Below are 21,588 nucleotides of genomic sequence, written 5' to 3'. Positions count from 1 at the left end.
TGTACAACTCTTCCTCCAAAAAACCGTTTAAGAAGGCGGTTTTCACATCCATCTGCCAAATTTCATAGTCATGAAAAGCGGCAATCGCTAAGATAATCCGAATGGAACGCAAAGATGACTACGGGTGCAAAAATTTCATCGTAGTGCGGACACGGCACTTGGGTGAAACCTTTAGCAATTAGTCGTGCTTTATAGATATCTTGTTGACCTTCCACAGAATGCTTTATCTTGTAAAGCCATTTGCATTGAAGGGGACGAACCTTAGCAGGTAAGTCAACAAGATCCCATACGTTGTTCTCATACATAGAGTCCATCTCGGATTGCATGGCCTCAAGCCATAGCTTTGAGTCGGAACTAGTCATGGCACCTTTATAGGTTGCGGGTTCACTACTCGTTAAGAGTAGAACGTCATCTATGTCATGTTCCTCGACCATACCAATGTATCTGTCTGGAGGAATAGAGACTCTTCCCGACCTCCTAGGTTCCTCAGGAATATTAACCGCAGCCGGGATTGAGGGAACTGGTTCCTCCAATGGTTGCTCGGTATTTGGTTCGGAATCTCCGACAGTCGAAGGTTCTATCACTCTTTGCATTCTCGAGAAATTCCTTCTCCAAGAATGTCGCACTAGCCGCAACAAAAACACGTTGTTCGGTTGGCGAATAGAAGTAATGACCAAGTGTTCCTTTAGGATAATCTATAAAGTATGTCTTGACCGATCGCGGGCCGAGCTTATCCTCGTGTCTCCACTTGACATAAGCCTCGCAGCCCCAAACCCGTATAAAGGACAAGTTAGGGACCGTTCCCTTCCATAGTTCATATGGAGTCTTGTCAACAGCTTTAGACGGACTTCGGTTGAGTATTAGAGCAGCTGACAGAAGAGCATAACCCCACAATGAGTCAGGCAACACGGTGTGACTCATCATGGATCGAACCATATCAAGTAGTGTTCGATTTCTCTGTTCGGACACACCATTCAACTGAGGTGTTCCAGGTGGAGTTAAGCGTAGGGCAATCCCACAATCCTTAAGGTGTTGATCAAACTCGTGAGAAAGATACTCGCCACCACGGTCGAGCGCGCGTGTTTTAATCTTTCTGCCCGATGAGGTTCTGTACCCGATTCTGGTATTCCTTGAATTTCTTAAAGGATTCACTTTTGTGCTTCATTAAGTAGACATAGCCATATCTACTTAAATCATCCGTGAAAGTGATGAAATACCTATAGCCTTCTCGTGCGGTGATTGACATAGGCCCACATACATCCGTATGTATGAGTCCTAATAGGTCAGCAGCGCGCATTCCAACACCTTTGAAGGAAATTCGAGTCATCTTACCGATGAGACATGATTCACACGTGCCAAATGATTGAAAATCAAAGGCCGAGATAGCTCCATTTTTGATGAGTTGTTTAACGCGTTTCTCATTAATGTGTCCCATACGGCAGTGCCATAGATACGTTTGATCTTTGTCACCTACCTTTAACTTTTTATTCATTACGTGTAATATTTCGGTGGTCTGATCTAAAACATAAATTCCGTTCATGGAGACTGCCTTGCCATAAATCATATTGTGTAATGAGAAAATGCAAGTATTATTCTCTATTACAAATGAAAATCCAAGTTTGTCAAGTGCAGAAACTGAAATAATGTTTTTGGAAAGACTGGGTACATAATAGCAGTTATATAAAAATAACTCAAATCCGCTTGGAAGCTGGATCACATATGTTCCCCTCGAGACGGCAGCCACTCGTGCTCCATTCCCGACACGCAGGTCCACCTCACCCTTTACGAGGGGTTCGATGTTTCGGAGCCCCTGCACATGATTACACAGATGAGAACCACAACCAGTATCAAATACCCAAGTTCCGTAACTTGCGTGGTTAATCTCAATCATATGAATAAAAGTAGAAGAGGATGAAGACATACCAACAGGTTTAACACGACCTACCTTTAAGTCCTCATGATAAACAGGACATGTACGCCTCCAATGCCCAGTCTTGTGGCAATGATGGCATTCCATGTTTTCATTCTTGCTCTTTGTCGCGCCTGATGAGGTGCTCGACTCACCAGGCCCACTCTTACCTGAACCCGACTTCTTGAACTTCGGTTTACCTACTGTAGGTTTGCACGAGCTTTGCCCTTACCCTTGCCCTTGTTTGTCACGACGAGAACATCTTGTTTCATGCTCCCACTGAACTTCATGTCCTTCTCGGTCCCGTGCGACGAGAAGGGAGTGCAGTTCATGGGGACTTTTCTTCAAATCATTCATATAGTAATTGGCTCTAAAGAGCGCAAAACCATCGTGGAGTGAATGAAGCATGCGGTCTATCACAATGTTCTCGCTGATTTTACAATCAAGCGCCTCCAGTCTCTCGACATTCTCAATCATGCTTTGAGAATGTGTGGGCTAACCGGTTGGCCCTTCCGAGTCTCACATCAAAGAAGCGGGTGGTATGCTCATAGGTCACGATTCTCGGTGCTTTCGAGAATTCCTTAGTGAGCGTGGTGAAAATCTTGTTTGCACCTTGGGCTATGAAGCGTTTCTGCAAATTGGATTCCATTGCAAAAATGAGTACGTTTGTAATCGCACCCGCTTCCATGACGAAGTCGCTATACGTGGAGACCTCGTTAACTCGAGCCGTGGGGCCCGAGGCTGGCGGGAGGGGCTCGATCGATACTTGAGCTTCCCGTCGCGGTGGCGCATTCCGTAATGCCGCCTCCCATTCCGCGAAGTTTGATCCATCATTTTTCGGTCTAGTGGACCGATTCATCGATTCATGAAGATCCGGCCGGACTCACGGTCCAATGTGGCACTTGGCATTGGGTCATCGAGGATGCCACCATTATGTTATTAGCGATTTAAAAACGTGATCTACGCTGAAAAAGAAAGAAAAACAAAACCGAAATAAGCAACTCATCGAGGTGATTTAAGTCTATTAAAATTCATTTTAATCGTGTAGACTCATTGCACTTGCATAATTTATCTCCCTCAAGAATAATACAAGTGATCCCAAGACTCAATTTCTGTAAATTGATAAGCCAACTGTTTAGCTAGTTCTTCCGTAAAAACTCTTGGTCGATAGATTTCCGTAAATCCTATCTATAGTCCACCATAATCACAGGATCGTACGAGTGACCATAGTGTTGAGATAAAATAGGTCAATCGGTTCCAACTTACCCGACGTAGAAGGGGTTATATTATGCCTACCGACGAAGAAGGGATTCATTGGAGTTTGACCTATAAAGATTGTTCTCAATTTTGGTTTATACGAGGAAGATCCCATCAACTTAGTTTAAATTCATTTTAAGTGAACGAATAACTAGCAACTGCGTGAATGAATTAATTTAGATGATGGCTTAAATCGCGTGACATATGAATGTCATAGAAAACTAACGCGTGACCTCTATATGAGTCAGTTTTCATGCAATTACTAGGTGGTTTGGTTTTAGGCGGAATATGATGCAATCTATCGTTACGATAAAATAAATAAAAGAATGCAAAACGTAAATAAAAATTCCTAGTGTGGCCTATCCTAGTAAAAAGAACATAATACAACTTTGGAATCCACCGCTGGACCCGAGAAGCTTGTCTTGATGTTCCATCTTTTTCATGCAGCGGGAGTGAGCATCCGGTCTCCATCTTTGGTCTTCTCAAAAATTACAATTAAAATTTACAAAAATAAACCTATTTACATTCTAAATAAAACTCGTAATTACAAGGAAAATTAAAATGGAGATACGAGATCTCAAAATACAACCAAGACCGTGTTCCATCATTACGGTAACACGTTCTACTAAGGCCACACTAAGTTACAACCGTTTGTAAAAAGAATAAATACGTAATAAAAAGCATTCAAGGCATTCAACAATAACGATAAAAAAATGCATCAACTAAATTAAATTTATTCGTGACATAATTCCGTAATTATGTTAAATTTATCCAAACCACCTTTTAACAATTAAAATTATGTGACAAAACCGCTTCATCAACTTAATTTTAATTCATGATAATCCTTTATTTTAAATCGTTTTAAAATAATTCAATGGTACGTGAGTGAACCGTTTCACTATCAAGCGAATGCATAAAATCCGTATTATGCACATGTTAAGGCCAAAAAAAAATTAAAACTCAATTTTTTTTTCTTCACGTCAGGCGTGAACAGTACCCAAATTTTTTTTTTTGATAGCTAATGCCGAGAGCTCAAAAGGCAAAAAAAAATTTCCAGCGGTACAGAAAAACAAAAAACGAGAGCCTCAACATCCAAAAACGAGATCGATTTGTTAAAATCAATCGCAATTTAATCTAATCCGTATAGAACAAAAAAACTACAATTGACATGATCTCAACATATTGTTATCATTATCGTTTATAATAACAATACGCAAAGAACAAATCGAATACAAAACATCGTCTGATTGGCACGGTTTATAAAAACAACAACAAAAAGACATGGCACGGAATGCAAAGAAAACAGCCGTGTAAAAAAAAACAGGACACGGTTTTCAAAAAAAAACTTTCAGCCGTGCATTGCAAATTTCAGCCGTGTTGGTTTTATGCAACAAAAATGCAATTGATAGATCCTTAACATATTGCAATGAATACCGATTACAAAAACAATATGCAAAGATCAAATCGAAAACAAGGAAAAACAACAACCATCACCGTGTAAACTTGACACGGTTCCCAAGACAGAAAAAAAAAAACGCAACATAAAAAAATTTCTGCCGAGAGCAAAAACAGGCTGCCGCACGAAATTTTCAAGCAAAAAATTATTGATTCAAATTCGTTTGATGAAAATCACATAGAAAAATTTACGTGGTCTCGCTCTGATACCACTTGTGGGGTAATATCCGTATAAAACCCTTAAATTATAGGACTATAACGCAAATTTAATACGTGATTTATCCCACACATCCATCCTATAAGGAACTCCAAACGCTGCTACCTCCTCAGCGACAGAGAAGGGGGTATTGGTGGTCGACGGTCGCGGGCAAATGGAGAAGGACGACGGTGGATTGGTGGTGGTCGCTGGGTTGAGGGTGGTGGATAAGTTGTGGTTGGCGGTTTAAGTGAGATGTTGGTTGTTATTGATGGTGGAGGGATGCTTTAAGTAAAAAAAATGGAATCTCAATGATACTGGTACTTTAGCCGAATTTTAATAGTAAAAAATGAATCTAGTATTCACTACGTTCCGGTCATTTGTTATCTATAAATTTTGACACAAAGTTCAGACTAATAAGAAATAGAAGAGAAAAAAATGATTTATTCAAGAGTTCTCTCAAGATTCATTTGCCCATTTAAAATGTTCATTTGTATAAACCTTATAAAAAGTAAAAATAGATAATAATTGGATAGTACACCCTAAAACAGAAGATAAAAATTGCCTACATTATAAAAAGAGGGACGATATCGTTAGTTAAAATAAAGTGTGGATTATTTAGAAAGACGATCTATAATACAGTTCATAGACTATAAATCTGAGGTAGTATCTCTTATTGTTTATTTTCTGTGTTTTATTTTAAAATTTTTGAGTTCTGCTTTAGTATAAAGTTTTTGAGCACATTTACTAAAACACTAGTTGGAAAGCCCGTGCGATGCACGGGACTCTCATTAGGATCATTTTCAACAATATGCATGTTGAACATCCTAAGAATTTTGCACTTTTCTTTAAACAAAACCTATACTTGAGTTTTTGTGGTATGAGAAAATGAATTTTTCATGAGATTTTGGGTAAGGGGCTTAATTTCACCTTTTTCATGAGATTTTAGGTTTAGATTTCACCTAAGGGGCGTAATCTCACAATTAGCCAAAGTAATGGGGCTCAATGGCCACTTTCGCGCTTTATAATTTGCTTAACGATCATTATTGATTGAACATATGATTTTATAAGGTAAACTAATTGATATTTCGATAACACTTTTTTTTCCCTTTACATAGTAGTTTTTAGGTTTTATTGATAAAACAAAACAAAAATGACAAATCATTTGTGTTTTAATTAATTTAACACGGCGTGTTTTACATACAATATTTACATAGTACGCGTCTTCTCTTTGCATCTTTCTAACTAAAGTATGATAGTGACTAATATATATTTGGTACATTGTATACCCTTGGACTTCTTAGATTCCTTCTTTTTGGACTTATCCTCCCCCACCTTAAAAACGTGTTTGACGTCCTCCATTATAGTCAATGACTCTTAGAACGTTTATGACAATGAGTTTAACTTGTGCTTCTTCAAAAGTTTCTCATTAGGCCTCTCTTATTCCAAAGAGTCCTCTTACCCTTATTATGACATAGCAAAACTAAATCGACCCTAAACTTGATCTGAACCCGAATTGAGGACCCAAATATGACCAAAACTACATCATCTTAACATAACACTTTAATAAATAAATTCATCTTTTATCTGTCAGCTTCTTGAATTTTGATGCGAGAATACAAACTAAAAATGTATGAGACCATAAGTGGGGGAAAATAAATGCGATAACTTGAACTATTATGATCGAATTTCTATTATCTATTTGATAATTTTAATCTACTTAAATTAGGATAATTTTATTAAATTATATTTGATCTACTTATATTAGGATAATTTTATTAAAATTTGTTTTAAATACTAAGAAATCTATTTTATTAGGATAATTTTTTTTATTTAACTTTTTTCGAAATATACTCTTGTTAGGAATTTTTAAAAAATTGGACTCTCTAATATCGCTCGAAAAGTTCCTGCTTTATATATATGTATTGATTGATTGATTGATTGATTACACTAAAAAAATATAATATTGTTCAAAAACTATATTTATAAATAGTAATATGCTCAGAAAAAATGTGTATAAGCTCAAAAACTACAAGGTCTGAGGTACTACCTCGGATGCGTAATCCTTTTTCTCTATAATATGGACTAGGGAGACAATGTCCACTCCGAAAATACGACCTTCGAAAAAAAATAAAATAAAAAATAAAATAAAAAAAAATCGCATAAAATTACTTTGAGAAAATCAGGGTAAAAAAAAATCCTGATCCAACATTTGCAATTTGCAAAGATAGAATTTTACGATAGAATCCAAAAGTTGGGGAAACTACCACAAATATCTGGATAATAACAATAATAAAAAGATAACAAGACAAGATGCAAACTTTGTGATCAATACAATACAATAAACAACTTGTTCTTCATCCCCAATTCAATCACAAACCCTATGTTTCGACATTGAATTAATACCTTCTCAATTGTTTCGATTTTTCAATTGAACCTACATTGCATAGCTCAAAACAAGCAGCTTCAACAATGAAGGGATTATTCAAATCGAAACCACGAACTCCACCGGAGCTCGTTCGATTATGTCGTGATCTTCTCATCCTCGTCGATCAAGATGCTATTCGCGAGAGCAAACGCGAGGAAAAGGTTCATTTTTATTTCAATTTTATTTTTCATCTATTTCGCTTTATTATCATCCTGATTATTGTCGCTTTATTAATCAAAATTTTACGGTCTAGATCGTATAATGTTTAGTTTGTTACTGAATTTGTGCGGAAGTTGCGAAATTTTGATTTAATTTGGGGTTATGGTGATTTACTTAGCTTATTATCAGGATTGTGGTAGCTTATTATTGACTGTTTTATCGATTTTTGATGCGTTAATGTATTTGATTAATAATTCACTGAATTTGTGCTGAAGCTGCAAAATTTTGAGTTAAATTGGAGTTATAGTGATTTAATTAGATTTATTGTTTGTTGATGTTTTTCTCATTATTATCATATGATGATGATGTTATCAATTGTATTAGGATTGTGCTGGATTGTTATTGACTGTTTTTATTGATTTGTGATGCGTTAACCTATTTGATTTTAGGTTAATCTGTAACTTTTAAGTGTGTAAGCGTGCTCGAAATTGTGAAAATTTATCCCTTTTGTGTGTTTTGGCTTTAGGTTAGTTGAAGTGAAAATTGGTACAATTGGGAGAAAATTGATCATTTTGTGCGATATTTGCAGTTTTTTTTTTTTTTTTTTTTTAATGTCATCTTTGTTAAAGGGTAGATCCGCCTGGTTGTTGAATGACGAGGCTCAATGTATTAGACATATTAGCCTTCTCAGAGATTTTAATGTTTTGCTAATGTCTCTCTTTGTTAGTCCGTAAATTTCTAGGATTAAACTCTCTGAAGTGTTAAAAAGCTCTGTTCTTTTTTCTTTGATCGTAATTAAAACTTAAAGTTGGTTCCTTGACGGAAATATTTCGCGTAGTGAATGGTAGAATGTTCTTCACTTTTTGGTGTATCAGCTAATTGAAACATGAGAAACTTTTGTGTGCATATCCCGCTTTCAAATCAGAAGTAGCCTTTGAGGTAGTAGGATAATATTGTTATTGATGTTGTTATGAGACCCTAGATTCATTTTCGCTCTGTAGTTTCTAAAGAAGCTCAGAAGAAGGTAGTAGAAAATGGGAAGTATATGTTTCAGTGGTTTTGCTTGCCAATGAGAATCATCTGTCCCATTTGGTGTCCCATCTCCTATTCCGTGCTATTGTCACCTTGACACATCTCCTATCCCGCTTTCTCTTGCACATATGCCTTTGCTTTATCTAGATTGGATTTTATTTACTTGAATCCTCAGATACATAGCAACTTGTTCGCTGTAGTACACAATCACTTTTGTGATGTGATAGTGCATTATGATGTGGCTGTACTTTTTGTTTTACCAATCGAACTCTTGTGTACGATATAAAATTGGCCACTAACTCAGGGCATTTTACATGCAGATGGCGGAGCTAAGCAAGGTTATTCGAGAGTTGAAATGTATTTTATATGGAAATAGTGAATCAGAGCCAGTTGTAGAGGCCTGTTTGCAGCTAACCCAAGAGTTCTTCAAAGAGAACACTTTCCGTTTAGTAATCATTTGTCTTCCCAAGTTGAACTTGGAGGTATGTCAATATCTTCTTATGACATGATTTTAATTTTTAAATTCACTTTCCCTTAATTTGTCGTCTTCTAGTTATTGGTATTTACTGGATGTCATCACCATCACACTTGTGATGAAAAGATAGTGGTATAAGGTGGACACACAAATACAGGTCTCTCTTTGTGGTTGCTGATTGTTTAAGGGTAATTTTTGCAGGCTCGTAAAGATGCCACCCAAATTGTTGCTAATTTGCAAAGGCAACAAGTTCAATATCGTCTAATTGCATCTGATTACCTGGAAAGAAACAAAGATCTGATCGATATACTTATGACAGGGTATGTTAATGGGGGTGAGAGATTGGGCTGGTTCAGCAGACTAATTTTTCTCTAGTGAACTTTATCGTCCATTTGTATCTCATGCCATACCTTTATTGCATGATTTTATTTGCATCTCACTGGAGTGACTTTATATCAACCAATCGTATTGATTTTTTCTAGTCATGATCAGAACTTTGGAATACTCCATATGTAGGCGTGCTTTATTTGATTGATCCCAACATGGTGTTTTTCTTCTGTTTAAATCTTTGTCAGATTTTCCATTTTCTTAAGCATTTACAGTCTCATTTTTCTCATTTTTCTATGCAGATACGAGAATCCAGATATGGCTTTGCATTATGGTTCTATGTTGAGGGAGTGCATACGTCATCAAGTTGTGGCAAAGTGAGTGGATAGTTTTCTCCTAGCTTTTGTGTCTCTCATTATTCAATATAAATGAATATAAGTGTGGTCGTTGAGATATGTTAACTTTTCTCAAAAATCATCTTCTTTGATTTCTTGAACTTTCTGCTCTTGGCAACATGTTTGATGTTTTGATCTCTTTTATTATGTGTGCTTGACTAACAATCATCCTGATAGTTATGATGAATATGATAGTCAGAAAGGTTTTAACACATAGTAGTTACTTTCAAGTTTCAAAGTCACACGCTCACACTAACATTTATAGCTTTATCGTGGTATTAGAAGAAGTAATATTTTAGATTAACAAACACTGTTTTCAAGTTACCAGTCACATTTCTGTTTGCTTGCCTGTCTCCCCAGCAGATGATGACATTCTGTATCCTTTACAGATATGTTCTCGAATCAGAAGATCTGAAGAAGTTTTTTGATTTCATTCAACTTCCAAATTTTGACATTGCTGCAGATGCTGCTGCTACTTTTAAGGTTAACCATTCATATATTTGTGAATTCATTCCCTCAACTTGTTGCCAAATTGCTCATGCTTGGGTTTTCATTGATATATGCTTAACAATGCTCAAAATTGCTCGAGGAAGAGATCAATAGTTTAGAATCCTAAATATTCTACAGCTCTCACTTGTGGAAACCGTGTTCTTTAAAACAGATCAATAAGTTGCTCTGCATAAAACCTTACTGGTTACTCTGGCTTGTGGTCATTATGCAGGAACTCCTGACAAGGCACAAATCAACCGTAGCTGAATTTCTCACTAACAATTATGACTGGGTAATTGCTTGAGCCAGTTCCTTTTTTCTTGCCTTTTAGCAGTTAGCACAAGGTTTAGCATGATGCTAGAAGTTGCAAGGCTTGTGTCTTATTTAATCAGTTAAAATAGACTTGATTTATGGTAGTGGTAGCAAAGAATGAAAACAAAAAAATTATTCTCTCGTTCATGTATATAGTGTGTATTTTGACCCAATTATAGCCTTATAGGTATTGTTAGCTATGAGTGGTGCCGTAGTGGTGATAGGAAAGGGCTGCAAATGCTAACAACATTTGTTTTTGTCTTCTTTAAAATCATCGTCCTTTGGGGACGTGTGAACGATTTTGTTGACTGTTATACTTCTTTTAGTTGCTGAACTACGGCTTTACTTATGTTCTATCCTTTTGTGGTTAGAGAGGCGTGTCATTGAAGATCACGTTCATACTTAGTTACGTAGTATATAATGTGGACTGGGACTTGGTATAACTTAAAACATTACTCACAATATACCCAACTTTTTGTAAATTGTCCACTGCTCTTCGGGATTGCTTTTACACGTAATGGTAGTACTTGAAATAGCTTTTTTCAGTAAGTTGATCGAAAAGTCCTGTAAAAACTAGGACCTCATAGATGCCTAATGTTATCTTATCTCAGACTCAGTTTATTGTTGAATCACGTATCTAGGATTTTTTTTTCTTCCTGGTCTTTGAGTCCATTGCCTACTTCAGTTTTTTGCAGACTATAATTCCAAACTGCTGGAATCAAGCAACTACATCACCAGGAGACAAGCTGTAAAGGTATAGAAAGTTTACGGTCTTATTCGGTTGTTTTCTGGATCATGTGTAAATTTATCTGGGATAGCAACTGTGTCATTTACTTCGTGGCTTATGCTTATACTTATTGCTGCAGCTCTTGGGAGATATGTTGCTGGATCGTAGTAACTCTGCAACCATGACGAAGTATGTGAGCTCCAGGGAAAATCTGAGGATACTTATGAACCTTTTAAGAGTAAGATACTTATTTTCACGAACTCTGATATTGTACATCATAGATAATAGTCTGATACCTTGTTGCTGCATAAACAGTTAGAGAAAAGCTCTATCATAAGTTTGCTTCATGAATATTTCTTGTTAGAATCTTAAAAAGCTGGAAATGAATACGGTATTTAGTTTCTGACATTTAAATATTATTATCCTACCAATTGTAGGAGTCAAGCAAGACCATTCAGATAGAAGCTTTTCACGTTTTCAAGGTGAGGTTTAGTCAAAAATATGGTTCGAACTTCAAATGATTGGTGTCCCTATCTTGTTTTTAATTCGTGTATTTTAAATCTATAAACAGTTGTTTGCTGCGAATCAAAATAAGCCAGCAGACATATCAAACATCCTAGTTGCGAATAAGAGCAAGCTTCTTCGATTGCTAGGAGATCTGAAGACTGACAAAGGTAAGTTTTTGGAATTAGTAGCTTTTACTATTGCATATAATTAATCGGTCACGTCTGGAATCAGTAGGTCAACAATCAACATTATTGTTGGCTCTTTCCTATGTCATCTCGCTTGCCTGTTCTCTGAGAAACTCGGATGATATTGCAGAGGATGAACAATTTGATTCAGACAAGGCCCAAGTCATGCAGGAGATTGCTTCTCTTGAACCAAAAGAGCTCCCTTGAATACTCTCCATTCCGACCAATCTGTTTTGGGTTCTCACCAGTATCTAGCTCTCAGTATCGTGTAATTTTGAGGTCACTAAGAGCAATTTCTGTATTTATAGAACACGGTCGATGGTACATAAGGTTAGTCGACAAGTTGGGATGAAGTGTATGTTGTTTTAAGGAAGAGATTTGTTGTTAATTCATGCAATTATACAAACTTACGAGCAAATGTATTGTTATCACGTATATTAGCTGGAACTCGTGGACTACTAGCAGATGTCACTGGTCTGGATCGACAAATCACCCACATTTTCTGTCAGTCTTGTTGTGCATCTATTCTTCACGTTGATGATTCCAAACGGTTGATTCTTCACATTTCACACTCCGTGCAATGCTTGTAGTCTTGTAGATGCATGATTGTTTAAGGATTAATGTATCGTCGATTATACATCTTGTCTAATATATTTGTGGTACATACTAATACCACTTTGACCTTATGTAAGTTCTACCCTTATGTTATATATTCCTTCTATACGAAATGCTGTGATTTCAAAACAACCCACCCAAATAATAAAATTGATCAAATCCATTTCAATTCATTCGAATGGAGCCAGCCAACCAATTTCCACGCGTATTAAAAATACTACCCAAGCTCGTTATTTTCAACTGTGTTAAGAAGTCACACAGATCATCTAACAAAATTAGTACTATTGTGCTAATATATGGTAACACAGACAAAAATATGGAGCAAATTAAAACTACAAATTTATTGTAATTCCGTTTGTCAGTTTAGTGCATAGTTTATTCCTTCAATCCATCAATTGGGCATTTCTTATTCTTATTCTTTAATTAAGTACTTTAATTAATCTGAATACACTGTATAAAAATTGTGATATGGGTGATTACAGTGAGGGGAATGTGTGCATTCTGGGATGTCACTGAATTTTAATAATTGGGTCTCTATAATTGTTAACAAGTTGCTGAAAGAAGTCAAGGATGTACATGATTACTTGTTTAGCCAGGTCAGTTTAATTGGTATTCCATATGAATTATGATTTGATTCATTCACACCATGTTACTTTCGCTTAGCCAACTGAGTACGCTCCAATCATAGCTATTGGGACAATTGATCATTGAACTTCTGATTAAGATGAAACTATTAAGAACGTTATGTAACTAACAAGTTCAAATCTTCCTTTCCTAACTATTCAACTATGGCAATACAAATAAAAACCAAACTCGTACGATATATAAATTCATGGCCCTATACAAAACTACCATGCTTGTTCCCATTATCAGAGGCCGTTGCACGTCTTCTTGCAAACACTACATACCATGTAAACGCTTCTAGAATGACAGCGATAAAAGCTAATGTCGCGATAAACTCAATGTATGTCTTCTTCCAAATCTCATCCGGGGCCAAGATCTTAAATCCCTCCAGTATATTGACAACGCTGAGGACGATAATCGTGTATCCGACTGAGTGGTGGTATATATTCCAGTATATTCTGTACTTGTGATCCTTTACCGGCCTTATCAATAAGGCAAACATCTGAATAGTCGCAAGGCAAAAGAGAGTGATCCCAATGTTTCTATGCTTAGAGTGCTCAACTCCTTCAGACCGCGCTCCCAGTTTCAAGCCGGTGGCACAACCAGCAACGCCGATAATATATGCAGACACTTGACATCCAACATGAAGGTAGAACCAAGCTGGGTCTGCTTTTGGAAATACGCGCATATACCTCGCTATTATTACTCCTATTGGCATTAGTATTCCCCAGCTTACCGCATTCAACACCCCGTGTATCTGTAATCAACAATTATACAACTGTTAGAAATATAAATCAATATTGTCTAACATAAATCATACTGTTAACTGTATTAGACAATATTAGGGATATTATCAGAATAATAGGAGAACCATAAATCGGGCTCCTATTATTCTCTAATGATAATATTCCTAATATTATCTAATAAACTGTTCTAAATTAAAGCGAGTTAAGCTAAAAAATTCCAAATAAACTTGGGAGTTAATTTGACTTACGTTTTTAAGCGAAGAGCCAGTAGCGGTGGCAGTGGCGACAGTAACGCCAGAAAGAATGTCAAGGGAAGCAACAGACCTTACATTAGGCCCAGTAGTGGAATGCATAAGGGGGGTCCCATCCGAGGACAACGGACCATCCTGCCATACCTGATTCAACGTCGTCGTATTTTTAGGCACCACCAACGTCGCATATATAATGATCTCGTTACTCTCTCCCACCGCGGACAACTTGAGTACCTTGAAGCTAAGGGGTCCCTTAGCCAGTGTTGTCCCGTAACCAGCGATTGATGACGTGTACACGACCATTGACCCGTCTTTTGGATTATGGTACGCAACCAAACACTGGGACCCTACCATACTCTTCCCAATGGGGTTAATAGCCCATACCACCCACTTTGATGAAGCCGGTCCCACGCCTGTGTGACGGTAGGCAATCTCGAGAGTCGCGTTACTCGGGTGGTAGTTCCAATGCAGGAACGAGCTCAACACCGGGAGGTCAACACAACTTTGGAAACTTGTCGTCGTGGGTGACGATGCGTTACCCATGTTACTTGATTTGAAGGCATATTTGCTGCATGTGGTTGATTGACTTTGCGAAGTGACGGAATTTAGGGTCACAAGCAAAACAAGTGTACATAATGAAATCCTCTTCATTGTGATTTGCAATGTATTTTTCCAAGAAACTATAGTTTTTTTTGAGATTAGAATTTGTCGCGTTTATTCTTAATCTTAGGACAAGAAATTGAGACGTTTATGTGTAGGATGTGGTTGTTGTATGAGCAATAAACCCTAAAATTATGGCTACTTAGTGGCCAAAACAAGGCTATTTATAGCATTAAAACCTAAGTAAACGAAGGAAAGAGGGAATCCGAATACTCACAGGTCATTAAATCCGAATACGTGTAGAATGTGGTTGTTCTCTGAATATTCAATGTTATTACTAACACCGTAACTAAATAATTAAATAAGGAATTTTCTAAATCTACTAGGCATAGGCATATGATATGAAACCAAAATAGGAAAGAAACAATAGATTCGCGGTAAAGAAAAGTAAAAGTGATGAGATATTGCAATTTTTCCATAAAAATATTATTTTGGTTTTTTATCCTATGCCTAGTGGGCATAGGTTAGAAAAACCGATTAAATAATTAAATCACATGGTGTGGTATATACTATAGACACTTCTCCCATGGTCACATTGCATCATGGGTTACGTTTGAATAATCTCGGTTATGTTCGATTGTTCTTTTTTTTTGGTGCAAAGGGAGGCACAAGGATGATATAGATGACGACGGGATTTGAACTCAGGTCATGAGTAACTGCTCTCATGACGATATTAACTAAGCTAATTGACATCTACCATGTTCGTTTGTTTATCAGATAAATCTAACTAAACTAATTAATTGCAGAGTAGAATGTTGATTGAACTTGATTGATAAAGAGGCTAGAATATATCAATACTATATATTAATTCCAGAAACCAAGGGACTTCAATGTAATTAAAGAAATCTATACAAATTAATTATACTATAAAGTTTTAAATCAATAGCACCGTGTGATGGACCTCATAGAGGGATCTCAATGTAAATATTATATAGTTTTGGTTAAAAGTATAATATAAAGATGTCTTGATGAAGAATATTTATGGAAATTACATTAAATTAAAGTAATTAAATTTAGAAAACACAAGAATATAGTGATTTTCCTTAAAATTAACATGCCTCACTTATGGAATTAATTAGTATTATCATAGAATTATACATTAAATTAACGGAATTACTTTTTCACATACGGACTTTTCTCTTTCACATACATTTTTTCATAAATTTTCCATATCATACCCTTTTTTCTAAATCTAATAAAATTAACTCTTAAATATACATTTTTCCCTAAAATCGAATATAATTACTCTAAAAATTTGAACAACGAATTATAAATCTCTAATTAGTGAAACAGTTTTGCCGTTCCAACAATTTTATGTTTTGCAGGTTTATCAATGAGCGAAATTAATAAAATTCATTTGTTATGTGAACAAACATTTACGAAAAGGAATTAGTCTTTGACTCCTTGGTTAATTGCCTTCTTTGCCAAACTTTGTATTAGTTTGAAAATTCATTTGCTTTGTCAATGAACTCTACATAGAGCTGATGAATTCGTCTTTTTGTTATGCATTTCTGTATATATAAAAGAAAGTTTACAACCGTTTTTGTCTTGGCTGCGTATTTGGGACGATTAGATTGGGTGGTGCGATTGGGTGTGGGACGGCTGAAGTGGGTGGGGCGTTTGGGAGTTGGGGCGACTGGAGGCTGGAGTGGGTGCGAGTGAGCAGTAAGGTTGTCAGCTGTGAAGGGGTGGTGGTGGTGGTGATGAAGGTAGATGAGAGGAGGGATAAAAAAAAATTAATTAGGGGAGGGAATGAAAAAAATGATAAGGGTAAATTTGTAAAAAAAAACGTATGTGAAAAAGTAAAATTCGTATGTGAAAAAGTACGTCTCTAAATTAAATGTAGTAAAAGTAATATTAGCAGCAACGAGATTAATAAAATTAACGGTATTAATGTGGAAGTAATGATAGTTATAATAATGATAGTGGGAGTAGTGAAAGTAATTACGAATGTAGTGAAAGTAACAGTGGTAGTAATGAGAAAAAGTATGAACAATTAAATAACCAATCGACTTAAGGAAATATTTTATTTATTTTAATATAGGCCGGATAAAATTAACGGGAATAATGAATTTAACAGAAAAAAACAGAGGAATTAGTAAAAGAAACAATAGTAACCACGGGAGTAGTGAACGTAATGATATTAAGAAAGAATGTCGTGAAAGTAATAATATTAATAGCGGGGTAGTGAACGTGTCTCATAATTTGAAAATAAATTTTACATTTCATCATAATTACAAGATATGCCGTAGAAAAATATATTACAAATAGTAAACGTGTGAGTTAGACAACTCCAACATAGTTTATTTCATTGAAAAAAAATTTAATGGTAAATAGAGGTGGCCCGGGCGAAGCCGGGCACCAAACCTAGTGTCATTCAAGAGTCGAAACTAGAAAGTAGACAAAGAAAACGAAGTAACATCGTAAACTTGAATCTTGTTTGTTGACACTTGACAGTATATAATGGTAAGCATAGACACATAATGATATAGAGAAGACATATATGAGTAGCAAGTTATGTCTAGTTTCCATTCTAGTGTTCTTCGGCTGCTGGCTCGCCTTACGAAAGTGACATTCCTTTTGGGTTGACATTGATTGGAATTTGGAAAGAGCTTTCTTTGATAAATTGAAAATTTTAAACATGTTGAAGCTCTGAAACTTTTTGGTCTTTTTCGTTGTTGTCCTTCTTTCGCCAGAAACACAAGCTAGGCTTGAATGATCCCTTCTCGAGCATCTTCTCTATTTCCTCAATTGGCAACCCTTTAGTTTCAGGGACTAGGAAGAATATGAAGAAGAAGCCGATGGAAGAGAGGAGAGCATAGAGGAGGAAAGCTCCAGAGGTACCGACAGCTTGAGCGAGGGTAAGGAAGGTCTCGCTCATAATGAGGTTTGTGCACCAGTTACTTACTGCTGCAATCCCTCCACCTACACCTCTGTACCTAAGTGGGTATATTTCTGAGTTGACGATCCATGGCACCGTTCCCATCCCTGGCGCATACACTATGATGTACAGTCCTAGCAATACTACTGCCAGTATCCCTATCTTGCTTGGACACCCTTCTGTAAAGTACACTCTTTCCTCCCCGTGGCATTCTTTCTTCATATCATTTGTCGCTACTATGCACGCCCCTGGGTTTACCTGGAAATTGACTTTACTGGCACAAAAGGCACATTGTCTGTTAGTTCTTAAGCACTGAGAGCAGCCCCAAGAAGCGGGTTTAGTGGCGGAGGTATAAAGAGGGCAAGTGTTGTTCATCCCAAAGTGAGTGCTGTCACTTAAGCTGATCTTTGGAGCAGTTACGGCAGCTTCACGGAATACAAGCCCTAACGCGACTAGACAGATAATAATCCCAAACATTGACATTAACATCATATTTCTCCTGCCTTTCCTGTCGACAAACATCATGCTAATGACGGTCCCTAAGGCATTGAGGCCGGATGTAATGAGAGAGATCGCCATGGCAGTGGAATTGGAGGCAATGCCAGCAAATTGAACAATCACGGGGCTGTAGTACATAACTGTGTTGATACCAACACATTGTTGAGCCACTTGGACCGTCACACCAGCTGCTAAACCCCTACGTACCACTTTGTTGCCTAAGGCTGTTTTCACTTTGGTCATCATGCTCGCGTCTGACATGTCTCCTTCTATTGCTAGCTCGTCGTCTATTGACTCTTTCAGAGCTCTCATTTCTTCTTTCACTTGCTCCGGCGCATAAATCCTGCCTAAGATTTCCTCTGCTTCTGAAATTCTCCCCTGGTAACAAAATGTATCACAAACTCATGTTTAGGCTCAATTCAGTTCGCGAGACAGTTAACACTTTGTTTTAATAAGAAGAACAAATTTTAGTTAACCAAGTGGTGTTAGTCCAGTGATAGTCGAGTTAAACCTTAAAGCTTGCAGAAATGCAGGAGTTGAGAGGCCCCAGGTTCGACTACCTGCTGGGGCGATGATCACTTGGCCACTGCAGCCCCCTGAAGGGGGTGGCTTACATGGTCCATGTGGTGGTGCGGGAATGCATGGGCCGGGAGGATTCAACCCCCTCGTCAAAAAAAAAAAATTATTTAGTTTCAAAAATAGCTTAAATTTCGGTGGAGACCTTTCGGTATAGCCACCTAGGAGACTCTGGGAGAGTGAACATGAGAATAAACTGAATGAATGCAGGGACAGCGGCAACTCCAAGCATCCAACGCCACGTTCCTGGAACCTTAGTGAAGCCCAAGTTGATAAGGTAGGATAAGAATTGGCCTCCGGTGATGAGTAAACCGTTGGTGCTGACAAGGGCACCACGGATGCGTGCAGGAGACGTCTCAGAGATGTAAAGAGGTGCGGTCATGGACGCCATACCCACACCTAACCCAACAATGACTCTTCCAATGATGATCATCCATGGAGCTGGAGAAAGTGCCATCACTATGGCTCCGATAAAGAATAGAGTATCAGCTATCATCAATGACCATTTTCTTCCTATCTTGTCATTCAGAAATCCTCCTGTTCCAGCTCCTACTATGGCTCCTGCTATTGCCATCGCCACTATCGTTTCCTACATGTTTACCACAAAACAATTCAGGGTCGGCTGACATCAACTCTAGAATGGAACCGTAAGGTCATGTTCTTTTGGACTGAACTGAACTAAAATACTGAACAAACTGAACTGAACTGAATTAAAATACTGAACAAACTGAACTGAACGAAATTAACAGAGTAAACTTACCTGAAGCCATGTCTTCTTGTTGACCTCAGGGAAATCTTCCTTGATGTAAAGAAGTGCACCAGAAATAACACCTACACTCCAATACACGGAATTGTTTGGTAACGACTTAACGAGTATATAAAAAACGTCAAGAGGTGAAATGAAGGTAATACATACCAGTATCATATCCAAAGAGGAGTCCACCGATACCAGCAGAAGCAGCAAGCCTCATAATATAAGGCGTACCGCCAATTGTTTTGAAACATTCTGAGAAATTAGCATCATCTGTGCTCACAGCACCGCCGTCTACCATTTTTCTCTGTTATCTTTCAAGACAGATAACAAGTGAAATGTAAGTACAAGATTGAATCTTCAATGGATCACTACTATTCAACTTTGTAGAAAACTTCAGAAAGCAAATGTGGAAAAAAGTTTCATCCACTCAAGTACAAACTACTCCCAGTGTCCCGATCATTTGTTTACCTTCAGTTTTGGCACAAAAACCAAGGAGAACCAATTATTTGATGACACGTGGACGAAATTGAGTGTGTAAGATCAAATTGTTCATCAACAAAACTCCCGAAATAGAAATAAAAAGGTAAACAATTGAATGAAACACCCCAAAATGGAATAGGTAAACAAATGACCGGGGACGTAGGGAGTACAAAGTATGTTGTGTGGTTGTATGAGTTTTATACTTTAAATATCAATCATAAATAAACTTTAAAAAGTGATAAATACAGCAGGATAAAATACTACCATGGAAATAAAGTTAGAAGAGTTTTAACATTTTTTGGCAAACAATAATTCAAACGTTACATAGGCCATTCTTTTGTCTTTTGGGACCATCACTTGCTCTTGTTTTTTTTTTTGCATATATTTCTTTCGGAGTAAATTCAGTAGCGGAACCAGGATTTCAACTCAATGGATTTGTGATACATCTACTATGTCCATGTTAGGGTCCAACCCGGGTACGATTGGACCAAGAAATGTGGGACTTCAATAATCGGCATAATCACGATTCTATAATTTCACTGCATAATTTATGCAAGTTGTGTCCGAGACGTCAGAAACTATGCATGCATTTGCTTCTCGTGCTAAGTATATATACTAGCTTTACCACATTATGTACGTGAAGGTAAAGGCATATACCGTACGTGATACTAATTAAGGTAGACAATAGTATACAATTTGTAATTTAGTATATGCTAGAATCAAGCAATCGCCCTCCCCAAGCATCTAATTAGGTATAAGTTTTATTCGGAAAAGCCTAATTAATTAGGTGAAAAAGATTACAAAGTTGTCGTCGAGTTAAAATTACTCGCTCCGTCTCAGTCAATAATTTACATTTGTTTTATTTCCTCTCACAAAATAAAGCAAATGTAAGTTATTCACTGGACGTAGGGTATATAAAGCCAATAAGCCATATATAGGAGTGATTTTACATCGAGTCAGAATTTCCTATGATCATTGATCAAAACACCAATTACGCAACATATGATGTACAATAAATTACGTACTCCATAGTCGGATAAGAAAGAAACACAAAAGTAAACAAAAACATGGCCGGGGTAATCACGAATCAAATAAAAGCATTATATGGTGTACAATAAATAAGGTGGGGTTTGGGGCTAGTAGATCGATCACTCTCGCTGAAAATTAAAAACTTTAAAAAAATTTAGTTAAACATTGAAGTTTTGCTTATTTCATTACTTTTTCGCCCCCTAAGTGTAAATCCTGGCTCCACTACCGTGTTCAACAATCTTACATGTGTATCATGCATGGCTTGACAATCAATAATAGAGTGCAAAATTAGAGCGTGATAATAAAACTCACCGGGACAAACGGGGCAAAGAGAAAAGACGATATTGAATTGAATTGAATAGAGCCGAATTTTCTAATATTTGAACGAAAGAAATACTAATTAAAGAGGGATGCGAATATGATTTTGTTTTGTTTTGTTGAGTATGATTTTGTTATGGAGTTTAAATCGGTAAAGAAGATTGAATTGTCATTAAAGTCGGAGTGGATGAGGAAGTTGAATAACGCTAAGAGTAATAAGTTAGTTTAATTTGTTTCCAATAATGTAGTTGAAATGTTGAATAATTTCAACACACATATTAAAAGAGTCATAAGAGGGAAGGC

General features: G+C 36.9%; 3 protein-coding genes across 3 annotated transcripts; 1 reads left to right on the top strand and 2 right to left on the bottom strand.

Annotated features, from left to right (window-relative positions):
• The first annotated feature begins 7,010 nt into the window (after positions 1-7,010).
• Positions 7,011-12,359, top strand: LOC141642494 (putative MO25-like protein At5g47540). The gene is made up of 11 exons (XM_074451326.1): positions 7,011-7,406; positions 8,757-8,918; positions 9,113-9,231; positions 9,541-9,615; positions 10,023-10,116; positions 10,355-10,414; positions 11,120-11,188; positions 11,301-11,399; positions 11,599-11,643; positions 11,733-11,835; positions 11,984-12,359. Exons 1-11 carry the CDS (start codon positions 7,290-7,292, stop codon positions 12,058-12,060), a joined length of 1,020 nt encoding a protein of 339 aa, XP_074307427.1. The 5' UTR covers positions 7,011-7,289; the 3' UTR covers positions 12,061-12,359.
• Positions 12,360-13,140: 781 nt separating this feature from the next.
• Positions 13,141-14,829, bottom strand: LOC141628933 (cytochrome b561 and DOMON domain-containing protein At4g17280-like). The gene is made up of 2 exons (XM_074442018.1): positions 14,087-14,829; positions 13,141-13,849 (listed from the first exon to the last, which is right to left on the bottom strand). Exons 1-2 carry the CDS (start codon positions 14,738-14,740, stop codon positions 13,307-13,309), a joined length of 1,197 nt encoding a protein of 398 aa, XP_074298119.1. The 5' UTR covers positions 14,741-14,829; the 3' UTR covers positions 13,141-13,306.
• A 2,318-nt stretch (positions 14,830-17,147) lies between these two features.
• LOC141642493 (inositol transporter 4-like) lies at positions 17,148-20,151 on the bottom strand. Its single transcript, XM_074451325.1, has 4 exons — positions 19,621-20,151; positions 19,465-19,535; positions 18,850-19,293; positions 17,148-18,506 (listed from the first exon to the last, which is right to left on the bottom strand). Exons 1-4 carry the CDS (start codon positions 19,754-19,756, stop codon positions 17,385-17,387), a joined length of 1,773 nt encoding a protein of 590 aa, XP_074307426.1. The 5' UTR covers positions 19,757-20,151; the 3' UTR covers positions 17,148-17,384.
• Positions 20,152-21,588: the final 1,437 nt, after the last annotated feature.

This window comes from Silene latifolia, chromosome 2, assembly GCF_048544455.1.
Source record: "Silene latifolia isolate original U9 population chromosome 2, ASM4854445v1, whole genome shotgun sequence".
Lineage (NCBI taxonomy): Eukaryota > Viridiplantae > Streptophyta > Magnoliopsida > Caryophyllales > Caryophyllaceae > Silene > Silene latifolia.
Note: the sequence above shows the minus strand (reverse complement) of the source record. Positions and strands in the feature narration are given on the sequence as shown.

Bases quoted from the DNA above. Each gene is read 5' to 3' on its own strand.
- LOC141642494 (XM_074451326.1), top strand. From the start codon at position 7,290: ATGAAGGGATTATTCAAATCGAAACCACGAACTCCACCGGAGCTCGTT. The intron at 9,232-9,540 runs GTATGTTAATGG...TTTTCTATGCAG, and splicing joins ATCGATATACTTATGACAGG to ATACGAGAATCCAGATATGG. The intron at 11,189-11,300 runs GTATAGAAAGTT...TTATTGCTGCAG, and splicing joins CCAGGAGACAAGCTGTAAAG to CTCTTGGGAGATATGTTGCT.
- LOC141628933 (XM_074442018.1), bottom strand. From the start codon at position 14,740: ATGAAGAGGATTTCATTATGTACACTTGTTTTGCTTGTGACCCTAAAT. The intron at 13,850-14,086 runs GTAAGTCAAATT...TGTTGATTACAG, and splicing joins CTGGCTCTTCGCTTAAAAAC to ATACACGGGGTGTTGAATGC.
- LOC141642493 (XM_074451325.1), bottom strand. From the start codon at position 19,756: ATGGTAGACGGCGGTGCTGTGAGCACAGATGATGCTAATTTCTCAGAA. The intron at 19,294-19,464 runs GTAAGTTTACTC...GTAAACATGTAG, and splicing joins ACAAGAAGACATGGCTTCAG to GAAACGATAGTGGCGATGGC. The intron at 18,507-18,849 runs GTCTCCACCGAA...TTTTGTTACCAG, and splicing joins CTAGGTGGCTATACCGAAAG to GGGAGAATTTCAGAAGCAGA.